A 14,569-nucleotide genomic window follows, 5' to 3' on the forward strand; every position below is an offset into this window, starting at 1 on the left:
ATTTACCTTATGGCACCTTGGAAGCTACAGTTACTGCAAAGCTAAACTGAATTTAGGCTACTTCAGAAATGACATCTTCAATACAGAGAACTACAATAGTTTCTCTTCATTGCCACAGCTTCAAAACACAAGCTGTTTTGCCAGGGGAAAAGCTCAGGTCTGCCAGAAAGTTAATCTGCGAACATCATGGCCAGGCGGGCATGAGTGGAGACGTCGCATCGAGGAAAACCAGCTCTCCCGGCGCCTGAAGCTAGACCTCAGGGATCGATTGGGCAAAGCGTCTTGGTAAATCCTGCAGGTGCAAGTTGCCTCCTCTTGCCCCTCCCGGGTCCAACTGGCTGCATTTCTCGGTGCCGGCGCAGTTTCAGCTCCCCGTGCGGCATTTCCCGCGGGCAGCGAGCAGCCCCGCCGAGCCCGAGCCCGAGCCGGCGCTTCCCGCTGCAAGAAAGACCACGGGAACTCCAGGCACAAACAGAACCGGGCGTTTATTACGAAAGGACCCTGCCGGTACATGAGGAAGTTCTGTCTGCAAAATACATTTCCTGAGGAAAGTAGATCACAGTATTTGTTTTCACAGAATAACATGTAGCCCGCTATAACTTTCAATGCGCCTCTTTATTATTTAAATATGAACAGTATTCCTTCACATAAACAAGTACTCAGTCATCACGTAACCGACACACAAACGACAAAATAAATATACAACAAGAGCACAGTTCATTTCTGACTTAAATATTAAATAAATAATAAATACAGAATTTTCATTTCCTGTTATCAGTGCCTGAAACCATACGAATGAAAAAGAAAAGAAAAAACCAAAAAAGTCTCTCTTCCCCCCAGTGCCCCTGCCCCCTCAAAAAAACAAACCAAAAAATTATCAAAATGTCTCAGTTATAAAATATCTTTAAAAAAATTCCCATCGTTAAAAGAATAAATAACAAAATATATAAAAAATAACTTGGTTGCATCAAAATTACAAGTAGGAGTTGTAGATAAGGGTTTTCTTTTTTTTTTCTTTTTTTTGGAATATCATTTTTTATGGTCAAAAGTTTTAATTTTTAATTTTTTTTGCTTCTTTTATCTTCTTTTCTATGGTGCGGTGTCCAGTTTAAAATAAGTATAAAATTAATAAATAAAAAAGTTAAATAAATAGCAAAAAGTTAACATAAGGTGTTGTAAATATAAATTACATGTATCTTGCCAAAATTAAATAATTTACAGAATAATTAAACTAACTACTTTTTTTTTCTCCTCTCTTTCTTCCAGGAAGTGCAATTTCTCTACTTTTAAATACTAACTGAATTGCAGTCACAATCAATTTGGACTCTATTTACATGTTAAGAACATTGTGTTTTTAACACCTCAAATGACTATTTTTTTCCCTTTCTTTTGTAGTTTTGCACTTGGAATGGGTTCTAAAATAAGTGAAATCATGGAGTCTGGTCCTGCAAACACTTAAGCATGTGAGTAAATTTACTTACAAGAGCTGCCCTATTGACTGCAACAAGGGGACCTACGCAAGTCGAGTTGCTCATGAGCTTAAAGGCTGGATCCAGTGTCTGCTGGAAGCAGCGGGAATCTTTCCGCTGACTTCTCTGAGTCGGATTTTGCCCTAAATATCTGCAGGATTGGGCTCAGAATGACACCAATAGTCTTGCCTTCAGTGTTGGTCAGCAAACTCCTCCCGGCGCTCTGCTCCTCTCTCCTCCCAGCGCCAGCACCAGCCTGGGGACAAGTTCAGGTGAGGACCGCCGCGCAGGACCCATGGGCTTAGCCAGTCGAACAGGCCTGCGGGACTCGCAGTGGCGGGGAGCGTGGCCCGTACCTCCCATCCCCTCCCATTCAGCTCACCTGCTTTTCGGAGAGCTTCGGAAATGCCCCCGCCACTGGGCTGGCCGCACAGACGGATGAGATGCTGCAGATCAGCTTAGCAAAGACATTCGTGTAGTTGTTCTTTAAGTGCACCGTGGGCTGCCTGTACCGAACTGCTTACAAAATGCTTCTTTGGAAGAATACCCAATACCTGAATACTCTTTTTTTTTTTTTTTCACCCAGAATGGCGCTCACTCTGTACTTTTGCACAAAATGTAGAAAACCAAACCAAGAAAACCCATTGCCATGTGGATATCTGTAGGAAATAACTGATTTGCGGTGGGTAAGCACTTTGCACTTTGCTGGCCATCAATTGACATCTCCCTTTTTGTTTGTTTTGTTTTGTTTTGTTTTTGTTTGTTGTTGTTCATCACAATCTCAAACGTTCTCTGGCATTGATGTATGATCTCTTGACTGGCAGTACTGCGCCACTGTTAGGATGATCACAATAATGAAAAGAACCAGAACTGTCATCAAACAGACTTCCAAAAAATCATATACACTGGACCATGACACATTTAGAATTCTTCTGTATGAAATATCTGGTATTGGCCTATTCATAATAGCTATTCTCATATTTAAGACAGACAAAGGAATACTGTAGTTGCAAACTCCAAAAGCTTCCCTGAGAACCTTTTTTTCCATTGCGCTTTCCACTGGAGATCCAGAACTGCTCTTCAGATTTCTTTCAGAAAATAAAAATAAGCTACTTTATAATACTTAAGAGTTCCCATGCCCAGTGGATATCTGAACACCTCGGGGTTGGGAGGCCCAGCACAGGTTCAGATTTACAGGTAGCTTGCAGCTCCAGCACTTATAGCAACATATAACATAATTCATGTGTGAGTAGGTGATCTGGACATACGACCATAGACAACATGAGGGTTTAAGCCAGTCACACGCTAGTCTCGGATCAGACAAACCCTGTTCCTGCAACGTTCTAACCCTTGGATCAACTCTGCAAAAACATGGCAACTCATGAAAGACGCCTGCTATTCACCAGCTACCAAGTCCCACAACCTACTGGAGAATTTAACCTTCCATCCTGATCTACCTCATGGTCCAGGTAGAAAAATCCCGCTTTTCTCAAGAAGGTCCAAAGTTAAGTAAACGAGAACGTTGAGTTCAATCAGTTCCACGTCTCATAAATGGCCTCTTGGTTACATTTTGGTCCTTTTTTTTTTTTTTTCATTCATTAAACAAGTTTTCTAACTTGTAAACCTGAATACTTGGAGTGAAAGTTCCCTCTTACAGTTCGTTCGCTCACTTGGCTCTGTCCCGCAGCACTAAACCTGGATGCCCTTGACAGCTTGCTTGATGCTCTCCAGCAGATCCTTGTTCTCGGGGTTCTGGTAGCACTCCTGGTTGGTGTACATATCCGTCAGCGTGTTCACATATGCCTCAAAGTTCTGCTCGCTAATCGGCTCCTGCAACCAACACAGCAAAGCAAAAGTGGTGTTATTAGCCCACACGGGAAGAGGCTGAGATACCCCTCTGCAATTAATTGCCCGTGTGTACAGCAACATCTAAAGGTCTCAACGTCAGTGCCTTCTAGTGCAAGGCGCCTGTATATGTTCAGTGACCGTTTCTCCTGTCGTGTTGGTGTCTGGTCTGTGATCCAGCAAGATTTTATGCGAGCGCTTGGTTTTACGCATTAGTCTAATGGAATTATTAACAGAGCATCAGGTTAAGCGCATGCAGACAGTTTGACAGGCTTGAGGCCGAAGTAAGGCCGGGAAATGGAAGCCTGGAGGAAGAAAGGAGGCACAAACTGCTGAGGCATCGCGCAGGGAGTCAAAGGCAAAGTGAGGACAGGCACCCAGTCACCTTGGTGCTGCCCACCCGAGCACGCTGCTGCAGTGCAGCTGGTGCTTCTGAGGGGCATCGTGGAAACCTTGCAAATAGCTAACTCACAGTAAATGAGGGAAAAAGGAAGAGAGAGACGAGGAAAAAGAACGGGAATAAAATGAGTATACGCGTCTCATGGGCATTATTTAATTGGAGTTGCCTGAAACCTTGAAAAAATATTTGCTGAACAGTTTATTTGACCTTTATGTGTCAAATGCTTTGCAGAAAAGCACTCAGTGAGCGGTTTTCTGCCAGTTAGGCAGCTGGGTGAATACCATCCAAAAATGCTCTGCTGGAGAACGGCTTGTCTCCAACAAGCCTGAATTTAAATGCAAACCCCAATGAAAAGGATTCCCAAAAAATGGTGGCAGGAAAATAAATCAAAAGCTCATTGCTCTGATCATCCTGATGGTCTTCATTATTTGTAAGAGAACAGCTTCCACAACAACAGAGACCCTGGTACACACACCTGTTTTTGACAACAGTAATTACATTCCTGGGAATAGAGAGAAGGTAATTAATAGCCTTTTGTGGTTTTACTATTTTAATGCAGTCTTTTCATTTTGCAGTAACTCTATGGTAACATGCTGTGGGCTGTTAGACCTTGTTAAATTAAACAAAATACATTCTCTTTAAGAATGCTATTCTTTGGCTGCCAGCTATTCAAAACTGAATTGAAACTACCTGCATTATAATAGGAGCTGTAAGATCTTTCTGACGTTGAAATCCAATCCCTCCTGATCTCTGCTTGCTCTGTCTTTGCCTAAAAGGCGCTGGGTGCCCTTGATAAAGTTTCCTATTTTGTGATAATGCTCCCAGATGTAATGAGACAGAACAATAGATACAAAGGGAGATCAGCAGAAAATGACAACAAAAGGGAGATACAATGCAAGCTTCAGAGATAAGGCAAAAGTACTGATCTTATAAAGGAGAGGTAGGTGCATAAAGAGAAATTCTCCCACTCTTTAATTGTACATAAGCCTTATCGTGAAATTGGATTTCACCTGGCTCACTCGATCACGCCGATTAGAAGCAAGAGCTGTGACAGTGTCTTACCATGTGTGGAAGGCGGATATTGGCAAGACTTTGGATTAGAGCCTGGCTCAACCCTGAGAGCTCCAAGAACAGGGCTTCATTTTGCTCCTCGATGATTTTGTTCTCCTCCTCAATGTTCTTCAGGTTCTTCTCCATGGTGGATATCTGCAGAGCAAGGAGCCCCAAAGGGTTACCTGCTGCGGTCAAGAGCGCCTAGGGCCACGACGCAGCCAGCCCGGTGCCTCCTCGGGCTCCGCGCGGGCCTGCGTCCCCGCACACGCACCTGCGACTGCAGCTTCACCATAGCTGCTTCCATCTCTGAGTTGGACTCGTTCAGCTCGCTGATCTCCTTGTTTAGTTGCTTGATCTCTTCGTCGTTCTCCAGAACTGCGGGGGGAAAGTCGCAGACCGTCAGCTAACGCTCTCGGTTGAGAAGCGGAAAAGCAGAAAGGCCGGGGGGGGGCTTTCCATCGACCCCCCTCGCGAGACTCTCTTTTGGCGCAGACATCGCAGCTCACAAAACCCTTGCCTTCCCTTTGCCTTCCCTTTGCCAGCTTCTAAAGGGGAGGCACGTTTTGTGCGCTGCAATATCTGCACCAGAAAGAAAGACTGAAGAACTGACTATTTGTGATGAGTAATAATTAAGAGTAATAATTAATGTGCAAGATACATTCCCTTCATTTTTCCCTCCACAGTTTGGGGAAAAAAAAACTTGTTAAATAAGGATTGAATATTTATTCAGAGCAATATTTATGATATTGAACTCTGCAGGCAAAATACTTCTATGAAAACGTGAAAAACAAAATATTGAGAGAAAAATGAATTTTCAAGTACATAAAAAGTATGATTGCAGAAAAATATAAGAGTATAGGGAATAGACTGTGCAACTGATATTCGCAGTAGGTAAGATTTTACTTCCAAAGATGTAAATGTGCCCTCTTCAGCACCGCAAAGCACACAGTGCAGCCCTGTAGTGAGCAAGCGGGCATGGATAATATGTGGCTACGGTGTCTGCTGAGTCGCGGAGTTCACATCTCAGTGAGAAAGGCTGATAATTAATGAAATGTTAATTGGCACATGAGGAGGTAGCCAAATTTATTAAATATTTCTATATCTATATTAATGGCCTGATTCTGTTACCCTCATTTGTATAAGTATTCCCAGGGATGTCAACTTACAGGAGACAGTGTGATCCACTGTGATCCACAGTGTGATCTAGACAAGAAAGCAAGGTATGTTTTTGGATGCTCAATAACAACTTAAACATGACTATTCCCTTCCTTATTTAAATCAAGAACAGGAATATTTGATCCGTTTGGTTTCTGTGATAACACATTCTAGCTACAATATATAATAAATATTCCACTTCCTGCCACATCTGCAAGATAAAAGGCATGAAAACCCTTACCATCGCTGGTCTTGAATTTCGTGTTGAGAATTTCATCCCCTGAGAGTTTTCCTTTCTTCCCAGCAAAAGTAGCTCTTGGGCACCCTGACAAACTGAAAGGCAAGTAAAAATGGGTTTCATAAACTCTCGGTATTTATAGGTGCTTATGTTCCCAACAAGAGTTCATACTATTTGGTGGAGTTCATGCTGTGAGATAGTTCTTCTAAAAGCTTTTTATGGTACAGAGGAAATTGCTTTATGAATAATGCCACAAAAGTCTTCATTTATAAAGCAAGAGCAATTTTCTCTGAGCAAAGATTAAGAAATGCAATGTTTTCTAAAAGAGAGAACATGACAGCCTAGGAAGGTGAAACTAATCTGGCTGCTCTGGGTGCCAAACCTGTCTTTTGGGTGCCAAAGTCCTGTTCTGGCATGCTAATAGAAGAACATTAAATTATCACTTTTCGTAATTTTGCCCAGTTTGCATCTCACCATTTCAAAGTAAGAAAGTTTATGCTATTTTTTCCTGTGCAGAAAACTCCAAGTTTACAGGAGCCTGACTGAGTGCAGCATCAAAAGTAGCAATTATCACGCCTTTCATGTTCCTGAAGATCCGCAGGGTGGTAAAGCAGGTAGGCTAATCCAAAAAAAAAAAAAACCCACCAAGTTGCCATGGCGATGTTGTCATGCTCCAGGTAGTTTGAACCTTGTTATTTACCTTCTGTGAGTGAGGAAGCTCCCGTTGGCGTGCCCTGAGCCATCGCAGCCTGGGGTAGGGCAGGTCGGGCCTTCGTTCTTCAACGACTTCCAGGAAAACGAGGAGCCATTGAGCGATCCTTCTTTCTGCCTGCGGGCTGCGAGAGGGCACCCTGAGGCGCTCCGATGAGAGGCATATTTGCCGCTGATGTGGCCGAGCCCAACACAGCCAGGAACCGGACACCTAGGCACGGAGAATTACCAGAAATTGCAAGATGCGAATGAAGAGGGTCATAAGGAAACTTTACCACAAAGTTAGGCATAAGCAGAAGCAAGGAAGCCTTGGAAGTGAGCCTAGGCATTTGGGGCTTTCAGCTGGCCTTTACGTGGAAGATGCTTGGTTGATGTGAACAGCCACAGCTGCAAGGCCCTTTCACATCAGCTGAGAGTCTGTCCTTCCCTGTGTTTTAAGACTCCATACACTGAAGGAAAGTGGTCCAGAGGGAGGAGTTGATGTCCTCGAACTTGACAACTATTGGAAAAGCATTAAAGGAATACCTCCAACTAGGATATTTTCACAGACTGGCAACACCTTTACTCTTAGGTTCCCTTACTCAGAGCTTCAAGCTTTTTTTCCATAATCCTCTGGGCTGGAAAGCTGCTTCTGAGCAAATGAATAACAAAACAGAAGCTGAGATCCTGTCCAAAATATCGCATCCAGGACATGCATCTCTGGACAGGGCTTTTAGTGCTTATTCTATATACTGGCTGGGTGCAGGTGCTTTTCGGAGTCAAAGCTTAAACGCTTTTATCATTAGGGCTTTACAGACTTCTGAGGACCAGTCTTGAAATAGCCAACAGTCACCTGAAGTGCATGCAGCAGCCTTCTGAATGCCGTCCTGGCACAGAGCACAGGAACTAAGCCGGGATTTCAACATGTGGCCCTGCACAGTGACTTGCTGCTATGTAATAGCCAAATGAGAAGCCACCTAATTATACCTGATCTTTTTGTTGGCAAGGGTAAGGAGAGCGAGAGGAGGAGGTGGGTCCTTCTCTGAGTAAAATTAATGGTGCCTAGAGGGAAAGTCTGGCAGAGACTGTGATAGGCACAGTCAGAGTCCCAAGGCAAGGTGATATATGGATAGGAAAGAGCAGCAGACCTGAGACAGCTGTGGCCAACACCCTTGATTTGGTTGGCTGAGCACATTTCATGGGCAAAGCTACCTGATCTTCATGCAGAGACGACCCACTGCGCAACTTGGAGTGAACTTTACATGTTACTCTAGTAGCTAGAGATTATTAACTGCCCAGAAATCAAATTGAGAGCTCATTGTTGGAGGTTCATCTTCAGCTGAGAGGTAGGGAAGGAGGACAGAAGAGTAGGACCCGATCAGAGAGACAGCCCTCACTACAACCCCATTCGGGCCAGGGAGCAGGAGCTACAGGAGTGAGTGGGAGTGGGAGGAGAGGCGCTTTCTGTGTCCAACACCAGAACCGAGGAATAGAAATATTTAGTTACTTCTACCAAACATGTAAGGGAAAAATCCTTTCAGAGAATATGAGTATTGTTTTTACAACAGCAGATGCGGTAGGCAGACAGGAAATTAAAAGTTACGACTGTCCCTTAAAAAGAACCAAAGAGAACCAGCATAAATCCCCCAAAAGGGAAACACACAGTGGAGGTCACATCGCTCTGATGCTTTCAGCAAAACAACTGAAAAGCAGGTCACTGTGTCTTAAAAAAATGATATATTTTGGTTGTGTCATTGAAGGCAAATTGGGCTGCCTTACTTTGGGCTCCTGAAGCGACCCCAAGGCCGGCATGTCTGCAGCAAACCATCACGCGTTTGTGGCAAATTGTGTCCGGTGTTGCTGCTGAGGACTCCAGGGTTATCCATTTTATGACCCTAAACTATAGCGTCATCAACACGATCACCACTGCAGCTCCACTCACACCCCACGGGGCCCCCCTTCTCCCCTTCGGATGAGACGAACGTCTCCTGCGCCTGCAGAGATGCACCCGTTTCCCGTGAAACCAGTCCCTGGGCTGACGAGCGGGGTCAACCTGCAACATCTTGCGTTCTCACCCTTCTGCTTTGCCATCACAGAGCTACATGCAGATCAAGCTATGTTTCCGACGGCACCAAAGTACGAATTATCGGCAATTGGGGCATGCGAGCCCGCCCACCCCTGTGTTTCTGCAAGGCCATGTTTCAGACGATGTCTATGGCCAGTGAAAATGCTTTGGAGGTACAAGAAGGGTAACAGAAGTGCTGACACGACTTACGTGAATCGCCAAGTGGATGAGTGCTGCTATAAAAGGACCCACTCTCCTCGCCACTTGCAACCCCTCTGCCTAATGGCATCCTAACTAAATTCTGTCATTCACCAAAGCCCGGTGCATCTATTAAGGTTTCTGCTGTGGTTTGCATTTGTTTAAAGATGCTAGTCAATTATAAATACAGTTAAAAGTTTATTACTCAGGGGAAGCTACCTATAAAAGGAAAATAAAAAGAGTAGGTAAGAAACTGCAAAAATAACCATCTTGTCCTCTACGTGAAAGTAATTAGGGACTTGCGTTTTCCTAGCAAAATATCAACTGAACTGTTCCTGAAAATCGCAAGCTACATTTCACCGACGAAATGAGTGCCCTTATTGTTTATATTTCGTACCACAGGGAGCTGACAGCAGAAGGGGGGAGCTGTACACCCATTATTTTCCCAAGATAATTTGAAAAATGCTGATCTTGATTTTAATCAGTTGCAAATGCAGCACAATTCACTTATAATATCCCTGCCAGCAGGATCCTCAGTAAATTCATAACATCATTGCTTTTATATGATCACGAGCAAATTACTGAATCCTCAGGAGGAAAAAAGAGAGAAAAAAAAAAAAGGAAAGAAAGAGACAAACCTCAGCGTTTAGTATGCACTGTTATGGCCCAACCGTTACATATTTTACACTGTTAATTTAACTTTCATTACACTTTTATTGATAAAAAATAAACCAGAGCCTTATTGTGCAAAACAGCTGGCTTGGACTTTTTTACATTTTTTTTTATTATTATTATTTAACGGAAGCGCTAGCAGTGCTTGATCAATTAGGCAGCCCTTGATGTTTTTGTCTGATGCCAAGGCTAGGCGGAAGGTTGAGGTGATCTGTTCAATCACATCTGTAGCAAATTACTTGAAGGATGAGCAGCAAAACAACAGGGACTAAATTACTTTCTCCTCGGTGGCAACGTGCAAAACTCGGACGTGCTCCAAGTGGCTTTCGGTACACAGATGGAGTAATGGAATTAGAGTTAAGCCTCCTTAATGCGAACCTGCAGGGACCTTCGCCGGAGCGTACCTTGTCACAGGAGGCTAAAAGCTAACTTTCCAAGGGACAGGGTAACTCGGCAACAATGGGATCATGGCACCGTATTGGTTTTTTGCCCATTTCTGCTCCTGTTGTGAATAACAAAGGACTGGGCTTTGCTGCCCACCCCAAGGGGAATGCTCGGTCCTGCTGGAGATGCTCTGTGCCCCCTCTACTGCACTTACAGCTTGTCCCTCCTTCCTACACAAGCAGCAGCTACACTGCGATGTAAAGGCCATGCAAAGGCCCCTTTCTGCTTTGCACTGAGAAGTGACCCTCTTTGCAGAGAAATCGCACCTGGGAGAGCCATTTGGCACATCCCTGGCCCAGCCCTGGCCCCAGTCAGCTACCTGGCATCCAGGAGGATGCCCACAGCCTGGAGGCGAACGTGGCAGGCAGGGATGAAAAAAATCCACTGATGCTCCCAGCAACGCTTTTGCTGTGCCCCTGGTTAATGGAGCAGCATTACAGCTTTCTTCCCCTGCAGCAACCCCTGCACCAGCAATTTAGGACATTGGAGTCAAAAAAGGGTTTTTTTCGTATAGATTCTCGAGTAGGTTGCTCAATTTTTAATAAACTCTGCTAACTCCCGCTAATTATCACACAGCTCATTTAACTCGGAGGCTTTCCTTCCTGTAGACCGAAGAGTGAGAACACAGCAGATGGCTCAAATATCATTGGTTTCTTAAATGTCCTTTCTACCCGCTATTGCATCCCTGTGCCAGCAGACACCCGGGTGTAAGATTGCACAGCACTTCGGGCTCATTACACACCCCCCTACTCCTGCACCTGCAGAAGAGTGGGAAGCACAAACAGCTAATTAATCCATCTGATCTGAGACAGAATTCGGTACCCAGAGGTGCAAGTATTCACCTTTGCTGTTTTGCAAGGGCAAAATTTGCTTCAGGAAAGAAGGCGCTAAAACGGGGGGGGGGGGAAAAAAAAAACCGTGCATTTGGGGACAGCCTGCTTTGGCAGAGGGGTTTGGCTGGAAGTGCCAGCTCTCCTGGGCCGTTCCAGCACGTCCAGGAACTCCTGGAGGCGGCTGATAAGTTTTTACACATTTATTTTCACCCTCCTTGCACCTGCACTTGCTGGATTAGTGGATGGGCTCCAGAAAGGCTAGAGTTATTCTGGATTAACCAAAAATTGGATTCTGGAACCAGGGCTGGCCCCTGCCTGCCAGTAAAGGCTTCAACATCCTCCAACTGCATTTGGCAGCAGAGACCAAGACCTTGTGTTGGGCCCCGAAGACGGAGCCGGCGGGTCTCTGACTTGTGAGAAGTCCGGACAATGGTTTTCACAGAAGATGAAACCTCTTGAAGCAAATCAAGGTTTTAAAATCTCTTTTCCCAGTAGGACTAAACCTGTTTTGAAAAATTCAGCCAGAGGCAGCAGGAAAAAGCTTTTTCAGTTTTCCTCTTTGAATACTCAGCTGTGGAAAAGACTACAAAACACGTCTTATTCAGCATAACCAGATCCTGACCCTACTCAGCTCTGAATCTTTTCCATTTCTCCCCTGTTTCTGGGAATTAAGTGAAACTGCCAGCACCTCTAACCTGCCCGTTGCTGCCCTGCAAAACCTGCAACATTTCACTTATTTTTACCCCTCATTTACAACATTGCTGATTTTTCGCATGAATTATATAAAGCACAGGCAGGAGAGGAACTGTCTATGCCCACCCTTCACACCTGGAAAACAAATAAAGACTATCCTGTCATCTTCCCCCCCTGCAACTTTCCAGTCAAATTTCAAAATTGCGACAACACTTTGGATGTCAGGGAAGGACGCATCGGAATTAAATGGAAAAGCTTTCACAGTGCCCGCTCCAGCCTCACACGGATGCACCGAGCTCTGCAACGCGGAGCCGGGTTGCGCCACCGGCTCCTGCTCCGGCTCGGCTCGCAGAGCAACGGGAGGTGCAGGGTGCACTTCGAGGAGTTACTCACACGTATAAATCTGTGCGGCCTGAAAGGGATCTACTGAAAGGTCCACTTGGGGGTTTTATCCAGACTTACTTCATCAGCTCGGGGTCTTCTTTATCATCTTTTGTTGGGGTTATCTTGATTCCACTTTTCTTGGCACGAGGGCAGCCTGACAGACTGTGTTTAAAAAGAGAAGAAAGGGCTGTCTCACTGGCAGAGTTACTGCATTTTATGTTCCCCCGCTTCAGTCATCTTTGCCTTGAATTTAGCAGTGTTTTGATCTTGCTCGTTTTGCAGCTTCGTATCGTGAGGAGAAGTCAGGAGAAAAAAATATTTGAGGGAGATGGACAGTAATTAATGGTGCCTAGATAAGAAGATATCTCCTAACAGCCTGCGATGTTTAATGGAATTGTTGAAACAGAAGGCTCAGATCTCCTCTATTAATGTTCTAAAGTGATAATAGAAGTCATAAATAGGTAGCATTATTAACAGGAACATTGCATCAGCTAAAATCTGACCCTTTGTCTTTTATTCTACTGAAGGGAGCTTCTAATCAGATGCTGGAAACATCAAAAAAAAAAAAAAGTCAGATTAAAGAGATGAAAATAGGCTTCAGTTGTCAGTAACATTAATGTTTTATTCAGAACTTTACAACTCTGCCCACTGCAGAGAAAAAAAAATAGAAAGAGGCTAAGGAAAAAATAATTTAAAGGAAGAGCTTACCTTCTATGCGATGCATAATTTCCTGTTATGTGACCAGAACCATCACAACCAGGAGTAGGGCACCTGCAGAAGAAAGGGAGACTCCGATTAGCCCGGGGATGAAAATGGTGGATCGAAGCACTGGGATAGCTAATTTCAAAAAAACTCTAGGGACCATCAACATGAAAGCTTCTTTCTTACAGTCCCCTCTCCCTCACCACAGTAGTCCGTAAGAATAACGTCCAGTCCATAATGTTTATAGCGCAAAAGTCGCCGCTGCTGCAAGACGTTGACGTCAGAGAAGAACGGTAGCAGGAGGAGACAGGGCGTCCCAGAGCGCGGCGAGAGGCAGCTCGCCACGAGTGGAGGCCCCGGGGCCCAGCGGCACCCGAGCACCACCACTCCCATGCTCACTGCAAGGACGACTCACGGGATGCAAAGAAAGGAGCCTAAGAAGAAGATCTCCCAGACAGCATCTGTCTTCCTGAGGAAGTTGTAAGGAGCGAGCAGTTACCATCTGGCTGGATGTGAGTGTGGACAAGAAACTGAAAAAAAATACTCTGCAGCCTTAGAGAACTTGTCCATCCAGCTTTCTTCTCCTGGGGTCACCTTGGCCAAGGTGAAGTGAAGCCCATTAGAAGGTCTTAGCTCAGATCTGTTTGCCTTGGCGGGGGCGGGGGAGCGGGGGGGAAGGGGGCTAAACTCACTGAGGACAAACAGAAACCCCACTCCAGCTGCAGGAAGGTCTTCAGAGTCCAAAACCGTCTGCTTCCTCTGACAGCCAGAGATGAAGAAGGAATGAGGGGGAAAAAAGGGGTCAAAATAAAAGGTGTTGGATGGGGACAACGAGTTGCACTCTCCAGGCAACGTGCACTGCTCTAGGAAGGATCCCATAGAGCCAGTGAGCACAGCCTAAAAAAACTCTGGAAACTATGAAGTGAGCAGAGCAGAGAAGTAGGCGACCAAGACATGGCTAGCTCAGCAGTGGGATGCGTGGTGTGAAGAGAAGCAGCTTGAGGGACTGAGCCCATCTATTTGCAACAGAGTAGGTACAGAAATGGTCAGAGCACAGCAAGCGCCCACGAGTGCAAACAAATAGCTAGGTCTTTTTAGCAGTTCCTCTCATTTGAAAGCTCCAGAAGGTCAGAATATTCAAAGCTTTCTGTTATTTTGAACAAGAGGGGTTGGCTCCCTAGAAGGAGCAGAGAAGCAACTTGCCACAAGTTACAGAGCAGGTTGGTGGCAGAACATGACCCCTTTGTCCTGACTGGTTGCACCATGGCTCTTCCCTGAGCTGAAAGGACCTCAGCCAAATGGCGTTTCAGTTAATCTCACAGTTTGCTGATGTCTCCAATACTGTGGATAAGAGACCTGAGTGTTTCTCCAGGGGGACAAAATCACTTCCCACGAGACCCTAGGCTGGAAGTCACCAGGTTGTTTCACATGATGCACCAGGAGTTTTTTGTGTTTCAGTGAAAAATCTCCCCCTCCCTCCTCGGCCTCTGCCCATTACAAAGGAATCTTTGAAGATACATTTGTGATGATCAGTTTGAAGGTAAGCATCCAGGGCTTGAAGACATGAATGAAATTAAAGCACAGAAGAATACTTCTGTGATCACATAAAGCAGCACAAAAGCTAGCACAGGCTGCAAACATTATCAAGCAAGAAAGAAGATAACGGTGCGACTTAAGCACTGCATCATTAAGGCCACAGAAGCGAGAAAGGTGATGGAATATGAAGTA

At 45.0% G+C, this 14,569-nt stretch overlaps 1 protein-coding gene across 4 annotated transcripts in view; it reads right to left on the bottom strand.

The window, feature by feature from the left end:
- Nucleotides 1–472: 472 nt before the first annotated feature.
- The window catches only part of MYT1 (myelin transcription factor 1), a 73,222-nt gene continuing 59,125 nt past the window's right edge, over nt 473–14,569 (bottom strand). For all 4 annotated transcript variants that reach the window (XM_068912009.1, XM_068912010.1, XM_068912008.1 and 1 more), the window contains exons 17-23: nt 12,848–12,910; nt 12,218–12,301; nt 6,861–7,082; nt 6,164–6,255; nt 5,039–5,142; nt 4,777–4,920; nt 473–3,299 (exon numbers count right to left, since the gene is read on the bottom strand). In XM_068912009.1, the coding sequence (XP_068768110.1) occupies nt 3,159–3,299; nt 4,777–4,920; nt 5,039–5,142; nt 6,164–6,255; nt 6,861–7,082; nt 12,218–12,301; nt 12,848–12,910 (850 nt within the window). In that variant the 3' untranslated portion in view covers nt 473–3,158. The remainder of the gene's footprint in view (nt 3,300–4,776; nt 4,921–5,038; nt 5,143–6,163; nt 6,256–6,860; nt 7,083–12,217; nt 12,302–12,847; nt 12,911–14,569) is intronic.

Source organism: Struthio camelus, chromosome 18 (assembly GCF_040807025.1).
Source record: "Struthio camelus isolate bStrCam1 chromosome 18, bStrCam1.hap1, whole genome shotgun sequence".
NCBI classification, from domain to species: domain Eukaryota; kingdom Metazoa; phylum Chordata; class Aves; order Struthioniformes; family Struthionidae; genus Struthio; species Struthio camelus.